The 24,417-nt window shown below is 39.5% G+C and overlaps 2 protein-coding genes and 1 non-coding gene across 3 annotated transcripts; 2 read left to right on the forward strand and 1 right to left on the reverse strand.

Moving 5' to 3' along the window:
* Positions 1–2,862: 2,862 nt before the first annotated feature.
* Positions 2,863–4,415, forward strand: LOC145049512 (uncharacterized). Its single transcript, XM_078997907.1, has 3 exons — positions 2,863–3,464; positions 3,684–3,994; positions 4,075–4,415. The coding sequence occupies exons 1-3, from the start codon at positions 2,863–2,865 to the stop codon at positions 4,413–4,415; spliced, it is 1,254 nt and encodes a 417-aa protein (XP_078854033.1).
* Positions 4,416–22,218: 17,803 nt separating this feature from the next.
* On the reverse strand, positions 22,219–22,614 carry LOC145049513 (uncharacterized). The gene has a single exon (XM_078997908.1). It carries the CDS (start codon positions 22,612–22,614, stop codon positions 22,219–22,221), a length of 396 nt encoding a protein of 131 aa, XP_078854034.1.
* A 1,195-nt stretch (positions 22,615–23,809) lies between these two features.
* LOC145056030 (small nucleolar RNA R71) lies at positions 23,810–23,915 on the forward strand. The gene has a single exon (XR_013685571.1). It is a non-coding gene; the product is annotated as a small nucleolar RNA R71 (small nucleolar RNA).
* The last annotated feature ends 502 nt before the right edge of the window (positions 23,916–24,417 follow it).

The raw sequence follows: 24,417 nt of genomic DNA on the forward strand, positions 1-24,417 counted from the left end.
TTTGTATAAAAGACGTTACTTTTTTGGTTGAAGATGCAGGAACTAGCAAGAAATTGAAGATGAAGGCTTGAGGTGTAACGCCCCGGTTTTTCTCGGTACGTTTGGTTATTTTAATTTAATTATCCTTGTAACCTTGGGTTAATTTATTTAACCAATGTCTAATTTCTTATGTTATTGGACTCTTTTGATCATCTTGTAAACTCCTTTTATTGAAGTCCATGGACTATGGGCCTATTTGCAAAGTCCATCTAGTAAATAGTACTTAATGTGTTAATTGAGTCATTTGGAACACACACAAGAAAAACACTCTAAACCCTCTCTCTCTCTCTCTCTCTCTAAAATCGTCCTCTATCTCTTTGGGATCAAGAGCAGCCAAGGGAATGTTGTTTGGAGCTTAATTCTTGTTCATTTCCAGCCTTGATTCATATTGGTATGAACCTCCTTATCATTTCTTACAACTTGATTCATAACCTTGTTCTAGTTTTATGATTTCATCTTCATTTCTTCTCCTTCTTATTTGATTTGTAATTGTATTTTATACATCATCTCAAGATCCTATCTTCACCCCATATATGGTGGATGATGGATCTAGGGGATTACATGTGGCAAAAGATCATGGAAACCCTAAAAGGGAGAATGGTGATTTTATGTGCTTTATGTTCATTTTCATGTTGATTGTTATTACAATCTTGTGGCAAAATGAAATACTAATGATACCTAACTCTTTTTAGTACCACCATGATCATGGGGACTAAATTGGGATGATGAACACATCTTAAAATGTGTTTCAAAGGGAGAAGGATGGATAAGCCAAAAAGGAATCACGGGTAGCTATGATTCTGTTTTCCATCAGATCTGTAGTCATTTTGTAAAACACATATCTTAAGCTCTAGAACTCAAACGGACACCAAACCAGTTCCAAAAGTTCACAAATTGAGTTTTCTAACTTTATTAAGAAGGCCAACCTCGCTGATAAGGAATTTATCTATGGGAAAGAGTGGCATCTTTGCTGTTAGGTCTGATCCGGGTCTGTTCTGATATGTCATTTTGTTTTCATCATTTCTAAGGCTTGGAAAAGGATCCATAGTGATTCCAAGTTTCTATATGTTCCTTATATTATTAATTTAAGATCTGGAAAAGATGGCGTGTTATTTCCAATTATAAATTGGTTAGAATGGATCCACACTCCAGATCAGTGGGCAGTCACCAGCTTTTGCTAGTGCTGTGATTGTCCACAATATGAATTTTATATCTGGAGTTTGGGAGATGATTTTGATTCAATTCCAACTCTGAGACTTTCATTTATATGTCCTTTACTTCTATTAATTTTTTTTGGACGAATTCTACTCACACATTAGGTAGACTTGGCCAACATCACTTGACTGTATTGTTGGAGACAGAAGTGATACACCATTTTGTAAAATTCATATTTAATTCATCTTTTGGAGTTATAATGAGTTCTTTATAGTTGTGGAATCCTAATAAATCATAGTTTCCTATAAAATTTAGTTAAAGCTATGTTTCTGTTTTAGATTTTGGAGTAAATCCATTTTAAACAGCAGGTCTGTTTTAGAGACCTTGCTGTGATTACTCTTTTCTCAATTCATAGCTTCATTACTTCTCCTTTCTAACCTTTAGTCCTTCTTAGGTGAGGTTTTGAAGTTTGCTCAAGCTTGGTAGCATTATTTGATTCTTAGCTATCCTTACTACTCACTCAAGGTGAGTTCTCTCACACCGTTGTATTGATGATTGTGTTTGCTAGTTAGCTCGTGTGTGATTATTTGAATTTATTATAAAAGCATGCTATATAAGTATTGTTTTAATTCGTACATGTGCACTGTATGTAACTAATCATGGATATTGGGACACCACCAAAGGATACGGATTTACCGGTGCGGTGGGTAGGTAAGATCACCAACGTAATACTCATCGTGAGGTGCAGTGATTAGGGCCAAGTGATACGGGATCTTCCCGGTGCGGCTCAAACCTACAAGTCCTTCTTGTATTATTGGTGTTGATTCGTTCTTTGCCCTTATTATAAACCTATAATTGGAAAATGGATTAGGGTTAGTAAACATGAATGTTAGTACAATGTCTGTGTTTGAATTCACTAAGCTTTGTGCTTACGGTTTCCCTTATAACTTTTCAGGTGTTAAGATTAAAGAGGCTAGGGCTTGACATGGAGCACCGGGACATCACTACTAGTTATTTTTGTTGGGACCTTATTATTATTATTACTTCCGCACTTATTTTACAAGATTATTAAGTAGATAGATTATGTTATGACTATTTCAGTTGTTTTAATTTAATGTAAGATGGGTTTTAAAAGTTTAAAATTTTTGCAAAAAATTGGGTGTCACAAGTTGGTATCAGAGCGGCAGTTTGAGGGAACTAGGCATTCTTGTGGATGTTCTAGACTCAAATTTGTGGCTCTATAAGAGTTTATTTTCTTTTTAAAATATTTTTCAAACCTTCTAAAGACTAGTAGTGGAAGATGTCGCGGTGTGCCAGTCAGCCAGCCAAGTAAGCCTTATTTCTTATGTTAAATGTTTATGTTAAATTGTTGACTATGAATTGGATTCTACAAGCCTTAAAATATTAGATTACACACTTAGTTAGTATTAACATGTGAGAGAGTTGTAAAATTAACGGCTAGAGCGAACTGGAAATTTTGAAGCTAGACGCGAATGCGAAATTGGAACTTGTGTGGAAGGTAGTAGAAGGGCCCCTACTATTTGAAACATTGGTGCCGGTTTCGGGTCGGGGCAAGGTTGAAAAATTTTCAGCAAGTTGAGTGTTTTGTCTTCCTAGAAATATCTAGGCTGAATTGTTTCTAAGATTTTCCTTCTTCTGTGGATACCAATGGCTCCGCCTGCTCGACTTAATCAGCTCCAAATGGAGCAAGTTAGGGATATTGTCGCTGAGGAATTCAATAACACTTTCAACGAACTAATCCCAGGTGTGACCAACGACATAATCAACCAAGTCGGTGCTCTTCTGGATGAGCGCCTCGCGGATATTCTCGGGGGAGCATTACCAGCTTTGCCTGTTCAGGATTCGGCATACTACTTCAAGAAGTTCAGCAAGTGTAGCCCTCCTCTTTGGAACGGTGAATCCGAATCAGTTGTTGCTAAGCACTGGGTGTCATATGTTGAGGGCGCTTTCATAACTGTTGGGTGTCTGGACCAGTACAAAGTAGTGATCGTCATGAATCAGCTGCGAAAAAGGGGAAAGACATGGTGGAACACCATCACCGCTCTATTAAACGAAGAAGAAGTGAGGGCCATGTCTTGGGCCCAATTTGTGGAGAGGTTCGAGGCACAATATGTGCCTAAGGTGGAGCAGCAGCGGATGCAACAAGAGTTCATGGCCTTACAGCAAACTACCAAGTCTGTTAGTGACCTGAATGCCAAGTTCTTGGAGATGCTATCTTTTTGTCCCTCGTTTGCTGGGAACGAGGCCTGGTTGGCCAGATGATACACTACCATTCTACGTACCGAGATTTGGGAATTCGTTAGCATGCAGGAGTTCTCGACTTTATCCGCGATCATGGATGCAGCGAGGAGGAGGGAAATCGAGTTACAGACCCAGTCCAAGAAGAAGGCCAATGACACCTCCTACAAGACATCCGGAGATGCCCAGAAAAAGCAAAAGTAGGGTGGTAAGTCAAGGTATGAGTACAGGCCATCTTCAGGTCAGGACGAGAAAAATCCGTTGATATGCTACAACTGCAAAAAGCCAGGGCATCATTGGAAGAATTGTAGGGCTCCCCCTGCGAGTGTAGTTCCTCAGATTACTTCTGCTGCTCCCGTCTGCTATGATTGCAACGAGACGGGACACAAGAAGCCCGAATTCCCGAAGTTGAAGGCTGGTAAAGGAGGCGGGGGTACAAATCTTGCAATTGCATCGTCTTCTAAGGGACCCACTATGGTGACACGAGGTCGTGCTTACCGGATGACTGCGGATGAGCCGATGATTTCCGCAACAGTGGCAGGTAAATTTCTTTTTTCTCTCCTGCCATTATTTAATAAATGGTAGTTAGAATTGTTAACATGATTGTATGTGGTAAATCAGGCACTTATTTGCTAGATTCCGAGCCCGTTGTTGTTATGTTTGATAGCGGTGCTACCCATTCTTTTGTATCTCGCACGTTTATTAATCGTTTGGGGTGTAGTATCGGAAAATTGGCTCGCCCAATGGTTGTCGAAGTTGTCGACAACCGCACTATTTATATCACCGATGCTTATCGGAGTTGCACTCTCGAGTTTTCTGGAGTTGAATTCCTTATTGATCTTATCCCTATTGCGATGCGAGAGCTCTGCGTTATCATATACATGGATTGGCTTGATGCGTTTGATGCGGAAATCCACTGTCGTAAGAAGCAAGTTCGTGTTCGAAACCATAGAGGTGGATAACTTATTATTCAGGGGGACATTCCTGCCTGGCTATGGCTTCTTGCTCTTCTGCTATAGCACTAGACGAAGTTCCTATCATTTCCGACTTCAGCGATGTCTTTCCGGAGGAACTCCCTGGCTTGCCACCTATTCGGCAAGTGGAAATTCACATTGATTTGGTGCTAGGTGCGACTCCGGTAGTGAAATCTCCTTACCGCTTGGCACCACCTGAAATGAAAGAGCTCCAAAATCAACTTCAAGAACTAAGTGATAAAGGGTTTATATGGCCAAGCTGCTCGCCTTGGGGTGCTCCTATTCTCTTTGTGAAGAAGAAAGATGGATCCCAACAAATGTGTATTGATTATAGGGAGCTAAACAAGTGCACGATAAAGAATAGGTACCCGTTGCCACGTATTGACAATCTTTTCGATCAGTTTCAAGGAGCGTCTTGGTTCTCCAAGATTGATTTACGTTGCAGTTACCATCAGATGCGGGTTCGTGAAGAAGACATTGAGAAAACAGCATTACGTACTTGCTATGGGCATTTTGAGTTCGTGGTGATGCCTTTTGGGCTCACCAATGCACCCGCATCGTTTATGGATCTCATGAACCGGGTGTGTAGCCCGATGCTTAACCGTTCGGTCATAGTGTTCATTGATGACATCTTGGCCTATTCTAAGACCAAAGAAGAGCATGAGCAAGACCTTCGGGAGATTCTGGAAACTTTGGCAAGAGAAAGGCTTTATGATAAATTCTCAAAATGTGAATTTTGGTTAGAAGAAGTTCAGTTCTTGGGGCATGTGGTAAAAAGAAAAACACGGTATTAAGGTCGATCAAGCCAAGGTTAATGCGGTTAAATAATGGGAGATTCCAAAAACACCTTCTGAAATTTACAGTTTCTATGGTTTAGCCTATTATTACCGTAGGTTCATTGGAAAATTCTCTAAAATTGCCTTGCCACTCACCCGATTAACCAAGAAATCAGTGAAATTCATTTGGGGTCCGGAGCAACAATTTGCGTTTGATGAGCTGAGGAAGCGATTGTGTGATGCTCTGATTTTGGCCTTACCTGATAGGGTTAAGGATATGGTGGTTTACTGTGATGCATCGCTTCAGGGTCTTGGTGTCGTGTTAATAAAACGGGACAAGGTGATAGCCTATGCCTCCCGACAGCTGAAACTCCACGAACGGAACTACCCTACTCATGATTTAGAGCTTGGGGATGTTGTTTCACTCTTAAGATTTGGAGGCACTATCTCTATGAAGTGAAGTGTATCATATACACTGACCATAAGAGTCTGAAATACTAGTTCAATTAGCGGGATTTGAACATGAGTCAGATCAGATGGTTGGATGTGGTAAAATATTATGATTGTGAAATTCACTACCACCCCGGTAAATCTAATGTTGTAGCTGATGCTCTCAGTCGTAAACAATCTGTCGAACCGATTCGAGCTAAGTGTCTCCGGATGAAGATGGTGTTGTCTTTGTTAGATCTAATTTGTGACGCTCATTTGTTGGGGTGAGGTTGGGCAGAGGGTACTTGGGAGTACCGATATCGTGCTTCGGACTACAGAGAAAATCCACGTCATTCGGGATCATTTGGTTATAGCGAGGGGTCGTCAGAAAAGTTATGCCGACAAAAGATGCTCCGATCTCGAGTTCCAGGTGGGAGATTAGGTGTTGCTCAAAGTCTCCCCATGGAAAGGTGTGATTCGATTTCGGAAACGGGGAAAGCTCGGACCCCGATTCATTGGACCCTACAAGGACATAGCCCGTGTGGGAAAGGTGGCTTACCGTTTAGAGCTTCCTGACGAGCTTAGTCTAATTCATAATACGTTCCACGTGTCTTAGTTACGAAAATGCGCTATTGATGAGAACGCTGTAATACTACTGGAGGACATACATATTGACGAGTGTCTCAATTACGTTGAGAAACCAATCGCTATTTTAGAACGAAAGATGAAAGCTCTCCGCAACAAGACTATACACCTGGTTAAGGTGCAATGGCAACATAGGAAGGGTTCGGAATGGACTTGGGAACCGGAATGCGAGATGCGGGCTCATTATCCGTATCTGTTTCTAGGTGTTGACTTCGAGGACGAAGTCCGTTCTTAGTGGGGGAGAGTTGTAACACCTCGGTTTTTCTCGGTACGTTTGGTTATTTTAATTTAATTATCCTTGTAACCTTGGGTTAATTTATTTAACCAATGTCTAATTTCTTATGTTATTGGACTCTTTTGATCATCTTGTAAACTCCTTTTATTGAAGTCCATGGACTATGGGCCTATTTGCAAAGTCCATCTAGTAAATAGTACTTAATGTGTTAATTGAGTCATTTGGAACACACACAAGAAAAACACTCTAAACCCTCCCTCTCTCTCTCTAAAATCGTCCTCTATCTCTTTGGGATCAAGAGAAGCCAAGGGGATGTCGTTTGGAGCTTAATTCTTGTTCATTTCCAGCCTTGATTCATATTGGTATGAACATCCTTATCATTTCTTACAACTTGATTCATAACCTTGTTCTAGTTTTATGATTTCATCTTCATTTCTTCTCCTTCTTATTTGATTTGTAATTGTATGTTATACATCATCTCAAGATCCTATCTTCACCCCATATATGGTGGATGATGGATCTAGGGGATTACATGTGGCAAAAGATCATGGAAACCCTAAAAGGGAGAATGGTGATTTTATGTGCTTTATGTTCATTTTCATGTTGATTGTTATTACAATCTTGTGGCAAAATGAAATCCTAATGATACCTAACTCTTTTTAGTACCACCATGATCATGGGGACTAAATTGGGATGATGAACACATCTTAAAATGTGTTTCAAAGGGAGAAGGATGGATAAGCCAAAAAGGAATCACGGGTGGCTACGATTCTGTTTTCCATCAGATCTGTAGTCATTTTGTAAAACTCATATCTTAAGCTCTAGACCGCAAACGGACCCCAAACCAGTTCCAAAAGTTCACAAATTGAGTTGGCTAACTTTCTTAAGAAGTCCAACCTCGCTGATAAGGAATCTATCTATGGGAAAGAATGGCATCTTTGGTGTTAGGTATGATCCGGGTCTGTTCTGATATGTCATTTTGTTTTCATCATTTCTAAGGCTTGGAAAAGTATCCATAGTGATTCCAAGTTTCTATATGTTCCTTATATTACGAATTTAAGATCTGGAGAAGATGGGGTGTTATTTCCAATTATAAATTGGTTAGAATGGATCCACACTCCAGATCAGTGGGCAGTCACCAGCTTTTGCTAGTGCTGTGATTGTCCACAATGTGAATTTTATATATGGAGTTTTGGAGATGCTTTTCATTCAATTCCAACTATGAGACTTTCATTTATATGTCCTTTACTTCTATTAATTTTGGTTTGGACGAATTCTACTCACAAGTTAGGTAGAATTGGCAACATCACTTGACTGTATTGTTGGAGACAGAAGTGATACACCATTTTGTAAAATTCATATTTAATTCATCTTTTGGAGTTAGAATGAGTTCTTTATATTTGTGGAATCCTAAGAAATCATAGTTTCCTATAAAATTTAGTTAAAGCTATGTTTCTGTTTTAGATTTTGGAGTAAATCCGTTTGAAACAGCAGGTCTATTTTAGAGACCTTGCTGTGATTACTCTTTTCTCAACTCATAGCTTCATTACTTCTCCTTTCTAACCTTTAGTCCTTCTTAGGTGAGTTTTTGAAGTTTGCTCAAGCTTGGTATCATTATCTGATTCTTATCTATCCTTACTACTCACTCAAGGTGAGTTCTCTCACACCGTTGTATTGATGATTGTGTTTGCTAGTTAGCTCGTGTGTGATTATTTGAATTTATTATAAAAGCATGCTATATATGTATTGTTTTAATTCGTACATGTGCATTGTATGTAACTAATCATGGATATGGGGACACCACCAAAGGATACGGATTTACCGGTGCGGTGGGTAGGTAAGATCACCAACGTAATACTCATCGTGAGGTGCGGTGATTAGGGCCAAGTGATACGGGATCTTCCCGGTGCGGCTCAAACCTACAAGTCCTTCTTGTATTATTGGTGTTGATTTGTTCTTTGCCCTTATTATAAATCTATAATTGGAAAATGGATTAGGGTTAGTAAATATGGATGTTAGTACAATATCTGTGTTTGAATTCACTAAGCTTTGTGCTTACGGTTTCCCTTATAACTTTTCAGGTGTTAAGATTAAAGAGGCTAGGGCTTGACATGGAGCACTGGGACATCACTACTAGTTATTTTTGTTGGGACCTTATTATTATTATTACTTCCGCACTTATTTTACAATATTATTAAGTAGATGGATTTTGTTATGACTATTTCAGTTGTTTTAATTTAATGTAAGATGGGTTTTAAAAGTTTAAAATTTTTGCAAAAATTTGGGTGTCACGTGAGGGGAGAAGATGCTCGACGAGCGGCTGTTGGCTGCGTATGAAGTTGTGATTTACCAATTAGGGTTAAAACCCCTTATTTACAAAATGTGAAAAATATTTTTTTTTCGGGTAAATACGTGAACTCGTCGAGTAGGAGTCCCTACTCACCGAGTAGATATGCGAATCCGCGTTTTTTTGTGATTTCCAAAATGGACTCGTCGAGTAGATACATGGACTCGACAAGTTTTTCATTCTGTTTGATAAAAATTTGAATTTTTAGCCACCAACCCTACACTTGAGCATTGTTTGCCCTCAAGCAATCATTTTAAGTGTAGAAAAAGATTGATAAAAGCAGATTCTAAAAAAACAAAGTAAAATGAAAAAGAAAGGTAAAAGAAAGCAAACTCTAAACTCGGGTTGCCTCCCGGAAGCGCTTCTTTTTAAGGAGTCATTAGCTGGCCTCCTTCTCGCATTACGTTTCTGTAGTTTTTTCCAAATGCAACCCTTCTTCAAGTCCTTCATGTTTTGGAATTCCCTCTTCATATTTCATTACTCTATGACCATTAACTTTAAAAGGAGTCGCATCCTTTGATATAAGTGCAATTGCTCCATGTGGAAAAACTTCTTTCACCACAAAATGACCATCCCATCGTGTCTTCAGCTTGTCCGGAAAACGTTTTAACCTTGAATTAAAGAGTAACACCTTTTGTCCTTCTTGAAAGTCCTTATTACCCTATTGTCTTTTGTCATGCCAACTCTTGGTCTTCTCTTTGTATATAAAGGAACTAGTGTAGGCCTCATTTCTAAACTCTTCAAGGGCATTCATTTGCATCAACCGGTTGGTTCGAAGTTCAGCTTATTCAAAATTGCTCATCTTTAAAGCCCAAAAAGCTTTGTGCTCAATTTCATCCAGTAAATGACAATTTTTTCCATAAACTAGCCTATATGGTGTAGTACCAATAGGTGTTTTAAAAGCTGTTCGAAAGGCCCAAAGTGCATCATAAAGTTTATCCGACCATTCCTTCCAATTGCCTCCAACCGATCTCTCCAAAATCCGTTTTAACGCCCTATTCGTCACCTTAGTTTGCCCACTAGTTTGTGGATGATAGGATATGGAGAATCTATGATGTACCCCATACCTTTTCAATACTTTGGCCAACTGATCATTTGCAAAGTGAGTGCCTCGGTCACTAATAAGAACTTTAGGAACCCCAAATCTTGAGAATAGCTTTTTAGGAAATCGTACCACCACCCGAGCATCATTAGTGGGTAATGCATGTGCCTCCGTCCACTTAGATACATAGTCTACTGCCACCAAGATATATTTATTCCCTTTTTACATTGGGAAAGGTCCCATAAATTCAATCCCCCAAACATCAAATATTTCAGAAACTTGAATATTATGTTGGAGCATCTCATTTTGGGAGGATATGTTCCCCGCTCGTTGGCATGAATCACATTCCTTGACATATTGAGTAGAATCTTTGAAAATCGTGGGCCAATGAAAACCAATATCTAAAATATTTTTAGCCGTGTAATGTGCTCCATGATGTCCCCTAGCAGGCCTGCTGTGGCAGTATTCCAAGATTTCCTGACTCTTTTTCCCAAATACACATCTTCTTATCCTTCCATTTGCGCAGCTTCGGAAGAGATATGGCTCGTCCCAAAAGTAGTACTTGATTTCTGAAAAGAATTTCTTCTTTTATTGGCGGGTTAAGTCTTTTGAAATGTATTCAATTCCTAAGTAGTTAGCTATATCTGCAAACCATGGCACCTCCCCTGCTATCACTAAAAGATACTCATCAGGATAATCATCTCCAATCTTGTCTTCTTCTAACTTCTCCAAATGCGGGTTTCCAATGTTGACAAATGGTCGGCAGCTACATTTTCCGTTCTCTTTTTATCTTTTATTTCAATATCAAATTCTTCTAAAAGTAAGACCCAACATATCAATCAGGGTTTAGCATCTTGTTTTGCAAAAAGATACTTTAGGGCGGAATGGTCGGTAAAAACTATGGTCTTGGATAATACCAAATAAGGGTTGAACTTATCAAAACCGTATACCACCGCTAGCAGCTCCTTCTTGGTAGTAGTGTAGTTCTCTTGAGTTGGGTTCAGAGATTTGCTTGCGTAATAAATAGGTTGAAAATGTTTATCAACCTTTCGCCCTAAAACAACACCCACAACATAATCACTCGGATCATACATTAGCTCGAAAAGAAGATTCAAATTTGGTACTATCATGATAGGAGTAGTGGTCAATCTTTCCTTTAATAAATAAAATGCCTCATGACATTCTTTAGAGAAATCGAATGGAGCATCCTTCAAGAGTAGTTGAGTCAAAGGCTTAGTGATCTTCGAGAAGTCTTTGATGAAGTGACGATAAAATCCTGCATGGCCAAGAAAACTCCTTACCCCTTTTACATTTGTTGGAGGGGGTAACTTAGCTATTGTGTCCACTTTTTCTCTATCCACTTCTATCCCCTTCCTTGAAACCTTGTGACCCAACACAATTTCTTCTTTCACCATGAAGTGGCACTTTTCCCAATTAAGGAAAAGATTTTTCTTTTCACATCTAGCTAGCATCGAGTCCAAATTAGATAAGCAATCGTCAAAAGATGACCCGAACACTGAGAAATCATACATAAAGACCTCGATAAACTTCTCAATCATATCATGAAAAATGGCCATCATGCACCTTTGGAATGTAGCTGGTGCATTGCATAACCCAAAAGGCATGCGTCTATATGTGAATGTTCCACTTAGGCATGTAAAAGTGGTATTCTCTTGGTCTTGCGGGTCGATTAGAATTTGAAAATACCCCGAAAATCATCAAGAAAACAATAATATAAATGACCGGGGAGCCTTTCGAGCATTTGAACGATAAATGGCAATGGAAAGTGATCTTTACATGTGGCATCATTTAGTTTTATGTAGTCAATGCAAACGCGCCGACCGGTGACTGTTCTTGTTGGAATTAACTCATTATTTTCATTGACCACCACCGTCATTCCCCCTTTCTTTGGTACCACTTGCACCGGACTTACCCATGGGCTATCGTAGATAGAGTATATGATTCCGACATCTAGTAGTTTAACCACCACCTTTTTTCACAACTTCTTGCATATTTGGGTTAAGTCTTGTTTTGCGTTGAACTACAGGTTTAGCTCCATCTTCTAACTTAATATTATAGGAACAATAAGTTGGACTAATCCCCTTGATGTCGGTTATCATCCATGTTATAGCACCTTGCCTCTTCCTTAATACACTCACAAGACTTTCTTTTTCATGTTTGGCCAAATCAGCAGCTATAATCACAGGTTTTTGTTGGCTATCTTCATGAAATGCGTATTCCAAGTGATCTAGTAGTGCCTTGAGTTCAGTTTTTCCGTTCTGGATGCTAAGAACGTCGAGTCCAGTGAGGGGACTCGTCGAGTCCTTGGTAAAATCCTCGACTGTTCGGGTTTCTACGAATGTACTCGTCGAGTCGGTCGAGGCTACACGGCGAGTCCAGTGTTCAGTATCTGATTAGATCATTATACTCAGCTTCCTCGAGCAGTCTCTCTATTTCCAGCATGTCTCTTTCAGCATCAAATTCTTCTTCAAGGGTGACGGTGGACTCGTTTGGGTTATCTCCGTTCCATTCCACCATTAATTCTTCCAACATATCAACCGAGAATGTTGTGTCATCACTATTCCTTGGATGCTTCATGGCTTGATCAACCCCAAAAGTAATAGATTCGTCTTGTAACGATGTGAAAATTTAAAACAATTTTTCATTTTCCAAACATAACATATCTCATATAAATCATCTCAAACTCAAGTGTATCAATGTTATCACGGTAAAACATATCCCAGAATCTTAATTACAAAATGCTCTGTCAGTGTGTACAAATCATGTCGGTGCCTTCCCGCAATCCTCGCTCGTACCTGAAACACATATCATATAACATGGTAAGCATAATTTCTTAGTGATTTCCCTAACATACCACATAAAACACATAAGCCAATCAAGGCTATAACTTAGTAAAACCCTCCAGTCAATGTGTCTCAGCGGGACCCTCTAGCCCCGTAGCTTGTTAGACCCTCTGGTCCGATCTAAATCGTTGGACCCTCTGGTCCGGTCTAAATCGTTGGACCCTCCGGCCCGGTCTAATATCACATAGCATACATAAATCACAATGCACGTAATCTCAAGCAAGCACATAACACATAAGACCCTCCGGTCTGCACATAGATACCACTCTAGGTAATGTATAGTGAGAAGGCTCATCTCATAAGATGTCTAGAAAACTCTCGTGCTCGATTCCCCGATCTAGCCTCCGCCTATCAAAATGATTATATCTCTAATCAATACACTCCTTACATTCTCCTCTCTAAGAATGGATAGAAGACTATTCTACCCCTCCCTGACCTCTCTTAAATCAGTTTCACCAACCCTAAGGTCAACTGAAGTCAACTCAGTCAACGGTCCAACTTTGACCAGACTCGCCGAGCGCACTTGGGTGACTCGGCTAGTTCATACGTGTCCTATGACTCCTCCTAAGGCCTCACTCGACTCGTCGAGATAACCTCTCAACTCAACAGGTTACCACTGGTCTCGAATCGTGGGGTAACCCGATCCGACTCGTCGATTCCTCTCCTGGACTCGACGAGTTTCCTTCATGGCAATACTCATTTGACCTTCTGAGGTCAGATCTGTTTCTCTAACTTATAGATCTGGCCTCCTAGCACCCAAAAGTCATGTAAAGGTTCAATCTTGATGTCCATACACCAAACATCTAGCTCTATTTGATAAAAATAACCCTTATAATGGTGTCTTAAGCTCAATACTCTCATATGACTGCATAAAGCTGGGTTATTGGGACTCTCTGGACCTCTCAAGGTCCAGATCTAATGTCTATGCCTCAAAGGGACTCCACATACTCCATAACTCAACCAAAGGGGGGGGGGGGTAAAGAAACCCTAGGTTCAAGAGATCCACTATTTATACGAAAATAGGCATGGATTCATACCTCAAGTAGCAACCTTTGATGAAATGGTAGAAGATCTGAGTCCCTCAAGTCAGCCTAGCTCGAAACCCCTCCTTCTTCCTTTTAGGAATGCACTAAAGTGATGTAATTAGCCCCCTTTCTCTCTCTCTCTCTCTCTTTCTCTCTCTCTCTCTCTCTCTCTCTCTCTCTTTCTCTCTATGCTCTCTGGTTCGATAGGGTCTCTCAAGTGTGTGTGCGGCCGCAAATGAAGGCCAAAAGGACCTTTAAATACGTCACAGGCCCACAAATTTAGGTTTCTGTCCACACTGCTGACTCGTCGAGTCCCTTCATTAATCTGTGTCATCAGTCGCGACCCTACTTGACAAGTTGAGGTGTCAACTCGTTGAGTCACTCCTCATTGTTGGATATAGTGCCTTAAGTCCATAACTATATTTGGTATGTACTTGACCCGACCCGGCATGGTCCATTTGGGTTGCACTTCACCCGAACAATTTATGGATAATCTTTTGAGAATAGTACAAGTTATGATTTATTAATATATTATGAGTTCTAATATATTAATATAAGATCATATTTTTTAATTAGTATTGATCTATAATTAATCTAGGATTAATTTAGAGATCAAAAGTATTACTAATTAAATATGGGCTTCTATATTTATATAGTGTGGGCTAATGCTTATTTGGAATGGTCTAGGCTTGCATGGAAAGTCCATGGATACTCCATGGAGCTTTAACCCATGGATCTCATGGAAATGAAGAGACATGGGTATTAGGGTTTACACGGATGTAACCCTAATCCACCACACTATATAAAGGAGGCTTTGGTTCTTGAAATCATACTAGTTGTGGTGAGTAAAGTAAAAGGGACGATTTCAAGATAGTTGTAACTATTCTCACAAAGTTCCAAGTTTGTGGTGATTTGTGATTTCCATTTGAGGCATCAACACTATTGGTGCTAGGCTCTAAAACTCCAAGCAATCAACTACAAATACAAGGTAAGTAATTCTACTAGCTTTATTTGATTCATGTTCCCCATGCCATGCTAGATAGGATATGAACCTTGGAAAATAATTATTTGCATGTATCTTAGACAAATATAGATCCAAGGTTTATTAGGGTTACATATACACTTAGGAAGTGTTAGAATGCTCAAAACCCATCAGTGGTATCAGAGCCTAGGCTTGTTTGTTTGATACTTGATGCAGAATATTGGAAAAAGTCGAAAAACTTGTTGTCCGCCTGATGAACTCGCCGAGTCCATGGGGGGACTCGCCGAGTTCATGTGTATCTTCATCCTACTCTGCGAGCACTCGACGAGTAGGAGCCACAGAATGCAGATTTTCGACTTTTGCTGCTGGAAATGGACTAGATACATTACCCTAAATTGTTTTGGTGTTATAAAACTTGTTTTAGATGGTGTAATGTTTATGCTAATCCATTTACAATGGCTATAATAAAAAATTACAAGATTTATGAGTAATTTATGATTCTTAAAATGTTCATATTCATGTTCTTGAACATATGAAGATTAGATGATCATAGGAATTGTTTGTAACCTACTTGGTAGTCTAATTCTTGATCATCATGTGTTTTAATGGAGTCCATAACTTGTCCTCAAGTTATGGAAAACCAAGAGTCACACTTGATTTAAAACCATTAAAAGAACACAAGAGTTAGAAAAATGAAGAGTTTTCATTTTTAATACTCTATTTAACTCATAAATTACAAGAAATGAAAAGTTTTGAAAGTGTACAAAACTTTCCCTCAAGTTTTGGAACAAGTAAAGTCATATTAAAAACTTTAGTTCCAACCCTTAGAATTTTAAAAGTTAAAATTCAACCCTTATACTGATAATATTATAAGTTAATATATATATATATATATATATATATATATATATATATATATATATATATATATATATATATAAGATCAAATTCGTCTTACTGCTAGTACGTCTCATTCACGAAGCTAGTCTATAAGGTGGGTATAAGGTTGTTGCCTATAAAATGGCAACTTAATGGGTGTCCACTCTCACCCACCGCTTGCTTGACTGGTGGAGGGTCGTTAGCCGAACGGGTAGGACAAGGACTTATAAATTCTCATTAAAAGTATAATGATAATTATAAAGTAACTAAATGTTTTATTAAATTCCCAATCTTAGTTACTTTAGGAAAAATGTGAATAAGGTACTAATCCATGGAATTACACTTTACACTTTGTTTAAGTCGTTAGTGGAGCGTGTGTGGTTAACCGGCACACTAACTTGAACTTAACAAGGTAGGTGAAGGGTGACTTAATGTTTATCATAGTATCGATGGAGCGTGTGTGGTTAACCGGCACATCGATTGAGGGGTAGTACATTAAGGGTACCAAGTAATTTGCATGGTTACTTCACACCTTGTTTTGTGATCCACGGCATCCCAGTCACAAAACCTGAAGGGCACACTCGAGATTGAAACGTGCCATTGAAGAAAGTTCAATGAATCTCAAAGAATCTAGGAGTTTCTAAACCAATTAAAATCTAATTAAAATTTCGTTTTTCATGGTGGAAATTGGTGAATCGTCATTCACCTACCTTCAAATATCTTATAGCTTAGATTACGGCATCCCTCTTCTAAGTTATAAAATATTGTGTTGGGTCCTACCCTTAATACTACATTTGGGTGTTTTATTAAGGACTATCTCTAAATCTAATCTAATCTATTCCCTCTTCTTTTCAAATGTCTTCCAATAACAATGCTTCTGGCTCTAACCCTACTAGCTCTTTCTCTCTCATGAATCTTTGGGGGAGAGTCATCTTCGATGGATCCAACTTTACTGATTGGATCAGGAACATCAGGATGGTCACTCAGTATGAGAACAAAGAATATGTTCTCGACAAGGAGCTAAAAGTACCCGAGCTAACTGCTACTCCTGAAGAGCTTGCTGATTATGAGGTACATGAAAGGGATGCTACAAAAGTAGCATGCATCATGATGGCCACCATGACAGCCGAGCTTCAAAAGTCCTATGAGGATTATTATCCTTTTGAGATGCACCAGGACTTGATGGACCGTTACCATCAGAGTGCTCGTCAAGAGCGATATGAAATAATCTCCTCCATGATAACAACCCGAATGAAGGATGGTGAACCCATTACGGGCCACATGCAGAAAATGCAAAGGTATGTGGACCGTTTACTAAAGCTAAATGTGAACTTCCCCGAGGAGTTAACAATAGACATCATTTTGCACTCCTTACCATCATGTTATGATCAATTCCGCATGACATATCACATGAACAAGGAAGAGGTCACCCTCAGTAAACTTCAGGGACTCTTGAAGACCGCGGAAAGTGGTCTAAAGGGTAATTCGGTTGTTACTACTCCTACTCCTACTCCTACTGCAGCCAATGTCTTGGCAATCGGGCACGACAAAGGGAAGAAGAGAAAGAACCCTTCTAAGGGTACCAAGGGTAAGACCCTTGAAGGCTCCTCTTCAAGCAAAACCAAGAAAGGTTCTATCACTCCTTCTGCTAACCCTAATGAGGTTGAATGCTTCTATTGTCATGAAAAGTCGCACTGGAAGCGAAACTGCCCAAAGTACCAGCAAGATGTGAAGGATGGGAAAGTAAAACCCAACCATGTAGGTATATACACTATATTTTCTAATAACTCACCTCATTCTAAATCTTGTGTCCTTGACATAGGTTCTGGTATTCACATATGTTGTGATTTGCAGGGACTAAGAAGAAGTGAGAATGTGGAGCAGGGAAAGATAAACTTGATCATGGGAAACAGGAAAGCATCACCTGTCACCAAGATAGGAGTTTATTCCTTAGTTCTAAATAGTAGGTTTACATTAGATTTGAATAAGTGTTATTATTCGTCAGAAATGGCAAGAAATGTTATTTCCTTTCATGCATTGTATAAACAAGGTTTTACCTTTTATTTTGATAATAATAATGGTAGTATTGATGCTTTCTTTAATAATGTTCATTATTTTAAAGCATTGCCTTGTGATGGCGTGTATGAAACTGTATCTATTGTAGATAATCTAGGAAATAATGTACTGTATATTGACTCTTCCACTAGCTTAGATAAAGCATCTTTATGGCATTGTCGTCTTGGAGATGTAAGCAAGAAACGCATAGGCCAACTCCAAAAGGATGGAGTCTTGGAGTCATTTGACCTAAAGTCAGATGATAGTTGTGAATCTTGTTTGTTTTGTAAAATGACAAAGTCACCTTTTACTGGCACTTGTGCTAGGGGTGAAGGTTTGTTGGACCTCATACACACGGATGTGTGTGGACCCTTCAGAACCGCCACAAGAGATGCTAATCGTTTTTATGTGACTTTCACTTATGATTTTAGTAGATATGGATATGTCTACTTAATCAAGCATAAGTCAGAAACCTTTGAGAAATTCAAAGATTTTAAGCAAGAAGTGGAGAATCAGTTGGGCAGGAACATTAAGATGCTTCGATCCGATCCAGGTGGTGAGTATCTTAGTACTGAGTTCCTTGACTATCTTAAGGAATGTGGGATTATCTCACAATTGACACCTCCCAGGACACCACAGTTGAATGGTGTAGTTGAGAGGCGCAATCGGACCTTGTTGGACATGGTTCGTTCCATGATGAGTCCATCTTCGCTACCAATCTCATTTTGGGGGTATGTCTTAGAGACTGCCGCCCATATCATTAATCTAGTCCCTACAAAGAAGGTTGACAAAACACCTCACGAGATTTGGACTGGAAAAGTTCCCAATCTAGACCACATCAAGATTTGGGATTGTGAGGCTTTCGTGATACGCGAGACTCACGATAAGCTTGAACCCCGAACTGAAAGGTGTATTTTCATCGACTATCAACAGAAATCCTTTGGCTATATCTTCTACAGACCCAGTGATAATGTGGTCTTTGTAGCAAGAAGAGGATTATTTCGAGAGAGAGAGAGAGAGAGAGAGAGAGAGAGAGAGAGAGAGAATTCATGAGTCAAGGAGACAGTGGGAGGCAAATTGACCTTGAGGAACTTCAAGAGTCAAGTGATGAAGGAATCTCAAACCCTAGCCCTCAACCTGAGGAGGAAACTCCTGTTGAGCCAACTAAAGAATCTATAACTCTGAGGCGTTCCATTAGAGTTAGGAATGCACATGAGCATTATTATGGTTTCCATATTACTGCAGAAGGTGAGACACTTATCAGTGATAACACACTGGTAAATCTGGATGAGCCTAACAGCTACACGGAAGACATGGCAGGCCCTAAGGCTACTCAATGGAAAGAGGCTATGGATAGTGAGATACAATCCATGAATGACAATCAAGTTTGGAACTTGGTTGACAATGTACCTGATTGTAAGGTAGTTGGGTGCAAATGGATTTTCAAGAAGAAGACCGACATGGATGGTAATGTACACACTTATAAGGCACGACTGGTTGCAAAGGGTTATTCTCAAACTCCGGGAGTTGATTATGATGAGACCTTTTCACCAGTGGCCAAGATAAAGTCTATTAGGGTTCTGTTAGCCATTGTTGCATTTCATGACTATGAAATATGGCAAATTGATGTCAAAACCGCATTCTTTAATGGAAAGTTGGCTGAAGATGTTTACATGGTTCAGCCAGAGGGTTTTGTCAGTACAGAGTACCCCAATAGAGTGTGTATACTCAAGAAATCCATTTATGGATTGAAACAGGCACCTCGTAGATGGAATCTTTGCTTTGATGAGAAAGTCAAGGAATTTGGCTTTTCAAGGAGTGAAGATGAATCTTGTGTCTATATCAAGGCTAATGGGAGCATAGTCAGTTTTTTGGTATTGTATGTGGATGACATACTACTCATAGGAAATGACATCCCAACCGTGCAGGAAGTAAAGTCCTGGCTTAGGAAGTGTTTTGCTATGAAGGACCTTGGTGAAGCTGCCTATATCCTAGGGATAAGGATTTTGAGAAATAGGAGTAAAAGACTAATTGGACTTAGTCAAAGCACCTATGGACAAAGTGTTGAAAAGATTCAACATGCATAACTCCAAGAAAGGTGAGTTACACATTCAGAGTAACGCCAGATTGAGTAAGATACAAAGCCCTAGTATAGAGGTTGAGATAGCAGAAATGAGTCGACTACCTTATGCTTCAGCTGTAGGATCGATCATGTATGTTATGACATGTACTCAACCTGATGTAGCCTTTGCTTTGAGCATGATTAGCAGGTATCAGGGGAACCCTGGCAAGGCACACTGGACTGCGGTAAAGAATATCCTCAAGTACCTGCGAAGGACTAAGGACTGGGTCCTTACTCTTGGTGGGAGTGATGACTTGAGAGTTGTAGGGTACAGTGATGCTAGCTTTCAGACTAACAGGGATAATTTCCGCTCTCAGTCGGGCTGGGTCTTTACCCTAAACGGAGGGGCAATTACTTGGAAAAGTTCCAAGCAGGAGACAGTGGCTGATTCCACTTGTGAATATAGTATATAGCAGCAAGCGAGTCAGCAAAGGAAGCTATATGGCTAAAGAACTTCAGCGGAGACCTTGGAGTTGTACCAGCGATAAAGGAGCCAATGGAGATTTTCTGTGACAGCAATAGTGCGGTTGCCTTAGCCAAGGAACCAAGAGATCATGGGAGATCCAGACACATTGACAGAAAATATCACTTCATCAGACATCGAATAGACGAAGAAATCCTCATGGCAAAGAGGGTATCATCAGATGAGAACCCAGCAGATCCCCTCACGAAGGGACTGACTCGGGCTAAGCATCTCCAGCATGCTCGGAGCATAGGGATGAAGGATGATATTAGTTTTAGTAGTTAGATAATCTCGAAATTTGTAAAGTGTAATTGACATTAGATGATGAATAAAAGGTGTTTTATTTATGAGCAAAGTGTTGCTATCTCTTGTCGATCATTTATTATATTTCTTTTGCATGTTTTGACTTCCAGCATAATTATGTTTGGTATATCATATTATTCAAACCTCCACAGTCGGTCATATCTCGGAAGTAGGTATGAATCAAGACTTTCATGATTGGTTGCAGAGGTCTATGGTGTTGGACATGGCTACAACAATCATGAGTGCTCATAAGTTCTGAGCATTGGACTCAACCCACGCACACTGGAATCACTTCATGGAATTTATCTCGAGTGATCGTGAGACGGTAATATCATCTAAGTCTTCATACCTAGAGATACGATTTGTTACTTACGAGTTGGTTATGCATTCATTGTACGAAAACGCATTGGTAACTCGATGTTATAAAACGTGCTTTTGTGTATAATTCAATGAGTGGTAGAACAAAATTATGAGTCGAAGTTTATCTGTTCCATCTAGGATTAGAAGCGATATATGGGCCCCTCGATGATTTTGTTTTGACTTATGTACCGGGCCCGGTCAGAACTAAATTGATGTGTTCAGTTAAGTTCTATGTCAAACAAATCGGAAATTGGGAAACAAATGTTGGACAATAAGTAAGACCATGTTCCATGTATTTGTCCGGCTAATATCTAGAACAGAGGATTATATGATCACTTATTTAAAATGGCGCATTCTAGTTTAACAGAGTTTAAAGAGCTACGATTGCTGATCGGTTCCTGAAGTCATACTTGCAACTATAGTTATTAGACTTATCCAAGTGGGAGACTGTTGGATATAGTGTCTAAGTCCATAACTATATTTGGTATGTACTTGACCCGACCCAGCATGGTCCATTTGGGTTGCACTTCACCCGAACAATTTATGGATAATCTTTTGAGAATAGTACAAGTTATGATTTATTAATATATTATAAGTTCTAATATATTAATATAAGATCATATTATTTAATTAGTATTGATCAATAATTAATCTAGGATTAATTTAGAGATCAAAAGTATTACTAATTAAATATGGGCTTCTATATTTATATAGTGTGGGCTAATGCTTACTTGGAATGGGCTAGGCTTGCATGGAAAGTCCATGGATACTCCATGGAGCTTTAACCCATGGATCTCATGGAAATGAAGATACATGGGTATTAGGGTTTACATGGATGTAACCCTAATCCACCACACTATATAAAGGATGCTTTGGTTCTTGAAATCATACAAGTTGTGGTGAGTAAAGCAAGAGGGCCGATTTCAAGATAGTTGTGACTATTCTCCCAAAGTTCCAAGTTTATGGTGATTTGTGATTTCCATTTGAGGCATCCACACTATTGGTGCTAGGCTCTAAAACTCCAAGCAATCAACTACAAATACAAGGTAAGTAATTCTACTAGCTTTATTTGATTCATGTTCCGCATGCCATGCTAGATAGGATATGAACATTGTTAAATAATTATTTGCATGTTTCTTAGACAAACATAGATCCAAGGTTTATTAGGGTTGCATGTACACTTAGGAAGTGTTAGAATGCTCAAAACCCATCACTCATATCTCAAAAATAAATACTCAAATTGTCATACCTGGAAATCCGGATGTTACACGTCTCCAACTCGAAGAGTAAATTTAGAGTCTCTCATGTCAACTATTGCACTCACGGTGTTTAGGAAAGGTCTTCCAAGTATGGTCAGGACTTGAGGATCCGCTTCCATGTCCAATACTATGAAGTCCACGGGGAACACAGACTTATCAACCTTCACCAATAGATCTTCACATATTCCTCTTGGGAATGCGACAGTTTTATTTGTTAGGTGAATTGCCATTCGAATCGGCCTTGGCTCCAGAAGATCTAGTTTCTTGAAGAATGAGTAGGGCATGAGATTTACACTTGCCCCCAAATCAGCCAATGCATAAATGGTAGCTAAGTTTCCGAATTGACAAGGCAATGTTAAGCTTCCCGGGTCACCCTTCTTCTTAGGTAGTTTGTTCAACATGGCAACTGAACAATTCTCATTTAGGACCACTTTCTTTACCTATTCCATCTTCCTTCTATTAGCTAGAAGCTCCTTGAGAAAATTAGCATATTTAGGCATTTGAGCGACCGCCTCTATGAATGACATATTAATTTGAAGAGCCTTTATGTGTTCCAGAAACTTCTAGTAATCAACTTCATTCTTTTCTTGTCTAGCTCGGGCTAGAAATCGTAGTGGATGCTGATATGGCTTAACAGGAGGCTGGCTTTTCTATTCAGGTGGGGGACTCGTCGAGTCCGTAACATCGACTCGGTGAGTCGGGTCGGGAATTTGTTATTTTTCATGTTCTTATTCTTCCTCTTGCACCAGCTTAGGATCTTCTTGCTGAATAGGGGCCAAAGGAGTTATAATCTTCTCACTCCTAGTTGTCACAATACTTATATGTGCACCTTTTAGGTTACTTTTGGTATTACTTTGAAGTCCACCCGGTCTTCTCTCGTTCACTTGTTGTGCGAGTTGGCCCAACTGCTTTTCTATGTTGAGAATGGATGCTTGCTGATTCCTAAGCAGAGCTTGTTGATCCTTCATCATAATTTGGTGTTCTCTCTACATATTTTGTTGATATTTGATTGAAGCATTGGTATCATTATGTCTTTTCTCGGATGCGGCCACAAATCTTGTAAGCATGTCTTGCAAATCTGATTTCTTTTCATGCACCGGTTCCTCCTTTTGATAAAAGCCTCTATCTTTTTGCATATATTTTTCCTCTCTTGTCTTTTTTTACTCATGATATGGTAGCCATTCTTTCTTGGGTTTTCGCCAATTGTGATCAAATCTATCAAAACTTGAATAGCATACTTGTACTTTCCGGTTCCCATTCTCATCAAGGTCACAATCTTTAGTAAGGTGGGGCCCTCTACAATTTTCACATCCCACTCTAATGGCATAGATGGATTGGTCCATCTTAGTCATTCTTCGGTCCATGCTTTTGAATTTTTCCATCATTTCTTCCATGTCATCAGTAATAGAGTTCACCGCCCCTCGAGTCAAGTCATTTCTTCGGTTATGATATTATCTAGAGTGCTTAGAGAATTCTTCAATTAGTTCCTTGATCACCGGGGGTGGCTTCTTTGTGAGAGGTCCTTGCGAACCAAGGAGTTGCCTAGTTGTTACGTTGACTCCATCATACAAAATGGAGACTTCTTGATGACTATTTAGATCATGATGGGGGAAATTCCTTAGTAATCCTTGTACCTTTCCCATGCCTCATATAGTGACTCTCCAGCTTGTTGTTCAAAGTTGGATATGGCTTTCTTCAACTTGGTTATCTTTGAAGGAGGGAAAAATTGGTCTATGAATTCTTCTTTCATTTTAGCCCATGTAGTGATGGATCCTGGAGGGAGTGATTTCAGCCAATCCTTTACAGCTCCCTTGAATGTGACTGGAAGCATACGAAGCAAAACGGTTTTGCGAGACACATTTGGAACATTGAAGTAGTCGTCTACATCTTTGACCTCATCCAAATGTTTGTATGTGTCTTCGTGATCTTTCCCGTAGAAAGGGATTTCCTTAAGTTCAGCAAGTATGTGACCTTTTAGTTCGAAAGTGGAAGTCGCGGGAATGATGGGTTGCACGAGTCTCGGGCCGGTATCGTCACGTATCCTTTTCTTCCACTCACCCATGGGAACTTCATCGATGTTAGTCATGGTCTTAGCGGGTTCGCCTTCAAAGTCGCTTTCTTCTTCGGATTTGGATTCGTAATCGTACTCAAATTCGGCTTCTTTTGTATTATCTTCAAAAATCTCTAATTTGCTTTCTTCGATC

Source organism: Lactuca serriola, chromosome 5, assembly GCF_051521515.1.
Source record: "Lactuca serriola cultivar US96UC23 chromosome 5, Lser_US96UC23_V15, whole genome shotgun sequence".
Taxonomy (NCBI): domain Eukaryota; kingdom Viridiplantae; phylum Streptophyta; class Magnoliopsida; order Asterales; family Asteraceae; genus Lactuca; species Lactuca serriola.

What these genes read in the sequence shown, in the direction of transcription:
- LOC145049513 (XM_078997908.1), bottom strand. Translation starts at nt 22,614, where the DNA reads ATGTTGAACAAACTACCTAAGAAGAAGGGTGACCCGGGAAGCTTAACA.
- LOC145049512 (XM_078997907.1), top strand. Translation starts at nt 2,863, where the DNA reads ATGGCTCCGCCTGCTCGACTTAATCAGCTCCAAATGGAGCAAGTTAGG. An exon ending in TTTGCTGGGAACGAGGCCTG is followed by an intron (nt 3,465 to 3,683) that starts GTTGGCCAGATG and finishes GTATGAGTACAG; the next exon opens with GCCATCTTCAGGTCAGGACG. An exon ending in GATTTCCGCAACAGTGGCAG is followed by an intron (nt 3,995 to 4,074) that starts GTAAATTTCTTT and finishes GTGGTAAATCAG; the next exon opens with GCACTTATTTGCTAGATTCC.